General features: G+C 57.6%; 1 protein-coding gene across 1 annotated transcript in view; it reads right to left on the bottom strand.

Moving 5' to 3' along the window:
• Nucleotides 1-4,105, bottom strand: part of LOC115274477 (nuclear pore membrane glycoprotein 210-like) — a 14,883-nt gene extending 10,778 nt beyond the window's left edge. Inside the window, exons 1-3 of the mRNA XM_029917902.1 lie at nucleotides 1,994-4,105; nucleotides 1,654-1,729; nucleotides 413-569 (exon numbers count right to left, since the gene is read on the bottom strand). Coding sequence (XP_029773762.1) covers nucleotides 413-569; nucleotides 1,654-1,729; nucleotides 1,994-2,043 — 283 coding nt within the window. The 5' untranslated portion in view covers nucleotides 2,044-4,105. The remainder of the gene's footprint in view (nucleotides 1-412; nucleotides 570-1,653; nucleotides 1,730-1,993) is intronic.
• Between the last annotated feature and the right edge of the window lie 889 nt (nucleotides 4,106-4,994).

Genomic DNA, 4,994 nt, shown 5'->3' with positions numbered 1-4,994 from the left:
GAGGGGGCACCTCACTGGTGAGGCAACACTGGGAGCTGGGGAAAGGCACATCGGCCTCTGCTATGCGGTCTATGAGTGTCTGTGAAACAGACACAGGCAATTCAATTAACGCCCCCCTCAGCTGAGCTCCCAGCCTCTTCCTACCACGAAGGCACCTCAGGCTGCATGCTCAGAATTACCTGCTATGTGGGGAGTACATCAAGCTTTGTTCATGCCGGTCTGGCCCTCATCCCATGGCCTCAGGCAGCGCCATCTCCATGCTCCCTGATGCCTGAGAACTCATCAGCTGTGGGGTGGCCGAAGGGGCTCTGTGTGCCTGAACCGCCCCCATGGGGCCGGGGGTTGGGAGGAAGGCCGCTGGGTCAGCATGTACTTTCCCTCCAACGGTGGCTTCTGCCCACCTGCCCATTACCTGGATTTGGATCTCGCCAGTAAGCTCCTTGGTGAGTCCGTAGCTCTCTGGCAGCGGGGTCCACGGCCTTGACCACCACCCTCAGCCTCGTCCGGCCTTTCACCCAGCCGTGCATATTCATGGCAAAGTTGTACAGTGATGGGAGCCAGAGCGAAGCCTGGGGAAGACCCCAAACACGTTCTCAGCCAAGGGCCAGGGGCTCTGGTACCCTCGAGAGCTGCCTGCCTGTTCTCAAAGGCTGTGGCCTCCCTGCTCTGGCGGAGGGCACTAACCCTGCACAAGTGCGGGAGGCGGAGTGTCAACAAGGTTCGTGGGTGCAGGTGGGAAATGTTGGGTCACTCCAGTGAGCAGGGCTTCCCAGAGCCTTTAGCATGTGAAGTGGGTGATGAGGCAAGAGGTATTTGGTAGACTTCCCAGTTTCCCGAAAGAGCCCCTCTATTATGGGATGGCTGTGCTATGGGAACAGTCTGAGGAAGCCCCCTGGCACCGGGGACAGGAGCCTTCACACTGTGCATAGATAAGGCAAGAATAACCCTTGAAACCACCCCATGCGTGAGTCCTGCAGGACCCAGGGGTGGGAGACTAGAGTCACCAGGGCTGGAAACCCGTCCCATCTTTCCATTTCCCCATTGGCTCCCTGGGCAAGACAGGCACGTCCCTTCCGGTGTATGGGCCCGTCAGCACATAGAGGGGGCTGGTAGCTACTCGTCCAGCCCTGAGGTCTGAGGAGAGGCCAGGGTCCCTCTAAGCAGGACAAAGGGCAGAAGAGTGTGCCCTCTGGGGTAAATCTGGAACAAGCCCCCAGGGCTGCCAGGCATCACCTCAGAAAGGAAGTGAGAAGTTACAGACAAGGGGCCCTGACCAAGCGTCTGTGATGTTCTAGAACTTCCCACCAGGCTGCCTGAAGCAGGTTACCTACGAAGCCCCTCTCTAGCACTTAAGAACATTCTTAATGGGGAAAGGGCTGCGGGCAGGCCCAGACTGGGCAGAGGGAGAGGGAGGAGCCCATTTTCCTGGTCTTGGGAGGCATGGGAACAGAGGCAGGACTCTGGGGGGGAGTTGGGGTCAGTGTGTTATCAGCGTTTGGGAGACAGTGTCCCAATGAGCCTGTGAGAGAGAACAGGGCTGGGACCAGCCTGGGTGGGAGGGTGCCAACCTCGTGTGCAGAAATGTGGGGAGACCCCGCCCTGCCCCAGACGCTGCAGTACCCCAGGGGCAGGGTGCTCTGGGTGGGTGGTCACCTCGTGGTGCCGTCCCCGGATGTCCAGGGTGTCCCGCTTGGTGACAGACCTGTAGAAGGTGACGCCCGGCACAGCGCTGCCAAAGGAGAAAGGGTTCTGGCTGTTGGTGATCCCAGTGATGTAAACAGGCATCTGCCGGTCAGAAGCCAGGCCGGTGACCACCAGGGTCCTGCCACAAAGAGTGCCCCACCCAACCCCTGGGGCACCTCCGACGGCCTGGGTGCCTTCCCACCTCCCTTGGGCAATGGGTGCCCCGTTCTTCCCTAGCCTCTTTCTCCCTCTAGCAGGGGGTCTCCACTCACGTGGGGTGGGCGTAGGTGCGGTTCACGGGCTCGCTCACCTCATACCTCCTGAGTACCCAGTCGGGGAGACACATGGAGGTAATCCCATTAATGTTAAGATTAGACTCCAGGCCAGGCCACCTGGGTGGACTTCCAGTTCCGGTACTTATAGGCCACGCGACCCTGGGCAGAGGCCATAAGCTTCCTATGGGTGCTCAGAGTAGGACCCCGGGAGCCCCAACACGGCTTGTTAATGACCATTTGAGTCGGCCCGCGACCCTTTTTCGAATGGTTCCTGTGGGGGAGGGGTGAGTGGAAGAAAGGAGACAAGGGGACAAGTCTGCAGTTGCTGATCAAGTCCGTTTACTGAAAGTCACACAGGGATATATATATAGGGCAAAGCGAGAGGGGAGGTTCCTTCGGCCCCCGGGGAAACTTGGCTAAATGCGATTGGTTGTAGCTTTGGCGGGGGAATAGGGCCAGAGAGTGGAAAAGCACCGATGACTCAGAGGAGGTCTGTGCTTTATGATAAGGCCAAGACAAACAACGCCAGAGATGTAAAGTCCCTGCAACTGCCTGTGGGGTTCCCGTAAGTGGAGTGCTGAGCGCACTACCTCCTGATCCCAGGAGGAACTTTGTCAAAAGCCCAGGAACGACGGGTTCCCAACAACCATTAAACGAGTCTCTTCACAGACAGCCCTGAGTCCCCCCTATAGGAATGTTAGCTCCTGTTGTCTCCAGGCACTGTGCCAGGCGCAGGAAGGTGACAGACTCGGGGAGAGGGGGACACAGGCATCACTCAACAATTGTGCCAACACACACACCCCGAGAGGGGTCAACACCATGCCACAAGGGCTTTGCGCGGGGAGCGAGAAAACAGAGTGCCCATGTGGCCCGGAGCAGGAAATGCAGGGAGGGCACCTTCCTGAGGCCCAGCAGGGGCTGAGAGGAGAGGAAGCAACCACCTAGCAGGGCCTCCTGCCCAGCTCGTCCTGAACCAGAGCTCAAAGCCCGAGGCCCGCCAGGAGGCTTCTCAGACCGCTAGCACTGCAGCAGGGGCTGGAGGGGCCCCCCGCCGATCTGGGTTCCCGTCCGCATCCGAGTGATGGGGGCACAGATCCTCACGGCCTGGAGAGGCAGCACCTCCACCTTCATGAGGTCCTAGGGAAAGGGCTTTGGGACTCAGGCCTGCAGCGTTGGGGCTGAAAGCCGACAGCGGGTGTTTTACAAAGGGACCCCCCCGAAAGAGGGAGGCCTGGGAGCCGTGTGGCTAGAAGGCACGCACAGGGGTCTAGCACCATGCCCCCTTCCCCAGGCAGCCTGTTTCCGTGGGTGGCTCACCCCCCACGCAGCTGGCCACCGTTCCCCCCGGTCCCTTAGGGCTCCCAGCTGGGTCCTCTGAGCCCGAAGCCCTCTCTGGTTGGGTTGCTCCCAGTCAGCACCACAGAGATACGGGGGCAGTGATCGGGGACTGTTCTCCTCTAGGCTGGGTGGCCCTCACAGGACAGGATTCCAGATCCTCCTGACCCCAAATCGAACGTGTCTGTCTTAGTCAGGAAGCAGGTTACTGGGACAAATCCACGTTACAGAGTCTGGTTAGAGCAGACTATATAGTCTTCTGCATTCTGAAGTCTATACTCCTCTTAATCTGGTCCAAGATCAACCTTATTAGGCCTCTTCATAGTGCTAGGGACTCTTGTTGAACCCAGGCTATGAAATCCCATAAGCCTATTTGGCATTTGGTCATACTGAGCCACCTCCTGTATCTGGTGATACGTGCTAATGCCTGGCATAAATTAGATACCCGATAAACATCCGTTCTCATCCTTGCCTTTGTCCTGTTCACTGCCCAGTGTCCTTCTGCCAGTCCTGGCCCATGGGTGCTGATTCTAGGACCTGGTGTAGACAGGAGGAACTGGGGCTTCTGAGCAGAATCCCATACACTCTGCGGACATGTGGGCTGAACCCCTGCTCGCCTGGGCTCGAGGAGATGGATTTCAGATGGGACTGGTGACAAAGCCCCTCCATCTGCCCAGGGCTGCCAGGACCCTCCCCCAGTTCCTCTCCCACCCTGCCAGACAGCAGACACAGAGAGAGGTGGCCACCAAGGGCAGACCACACAGAGAAATGGGGGCACCTGGGGAGCTCAGTCGGTTAGTGTCTGATTCTTGGTTTTGGCTCGGGTCATGATCTCACGGTTGTTGGGTTTGAGCCCCACATCAGGCTCCTCACGGGCAGTAGGGAGCCTGCTTGGGATTCTGTCTCTCCCTCTCTCTCTGCTCCTCCTGTTGGTGCATACACTCTCTAAATAAATAAATAAATAAATAAATAAATAAATAAATAAAATAAAAAAGAGAGAGAAGTGGCTGGGAGGGAAACACTGGCTTTCAGCCCCTCTGGCCAATGTTCCAGGCAGCTGCCATGTCAGTCCCCTGGGCCCCAGCAGCAGGAAACAAGCCAGCTCCCTGACCCCTCATCCTTTCTTTAGAAGGAAAAAAAAACCAAAAAACAAAAAGCAGGCCTCCTTGGTCCTTCATCTTCGTCTCCAGGACGTCTCTGAATCCTGCAGTGCACACACAGGCCAGACTGCACTTTCCCAGCACTCACTTGTCTCCATCAGGGCAGCGGGCAGAATCAGGGTGTCTGCTCCATGATGCAGAAGGACTTTGTGGTTCACCCGAGCTGCTTGTGGAGAGACTGAGACTCTGGCAAAAGGGACTAATCAATGACATCAATGTGGGATCAAAGTCAGCCTCGGGGAAGGAGGGTCCAGCAGCTGCTGAGGGGCAGGGGTGCTGAGAGAACTAGGGGCTGCTATGACCATCACACACTGGAATGACCCCAGGGCAGGGACGGGGTTGGAGACCAGACACTGGCCCTCAAGGAGAAACTGTGGAGGGGTGCCTGGGCGGTTCAGTCGGTTGAGCATCCAACTTCAGCTCAGGTTAGGATCATATGGTTCGTGAGTTCGAATCCCTTGTTGAACTCTGTGCTGTCAGCACAGAGCCTGCTTTGGATGCTATCTCTTCTCTCCCTTGCCCTCTACCACTTGTGCTCAAG

The sequence above is a fragment of the Suricata suricatta genome, chromosome 12, assembly GCF_006229205.1.
Source record: "Suricata suricatta isolate VVHF042 chromosome 12, meerkat_22Aug2017_6uvM2_HiC, whole genome shotgun sequence".
Lineage (NCBI taxonomy): Eukaryota > Metazoa > Chordata > Mammalia > Carnivora > Herpestidae > Suricata > Suricata suricatta.
The sequence above is the reverse complement of the archived record's forward strand: the minus strand, read 5'-3'. Positions and strand labels throughout refer to the sequence as shown.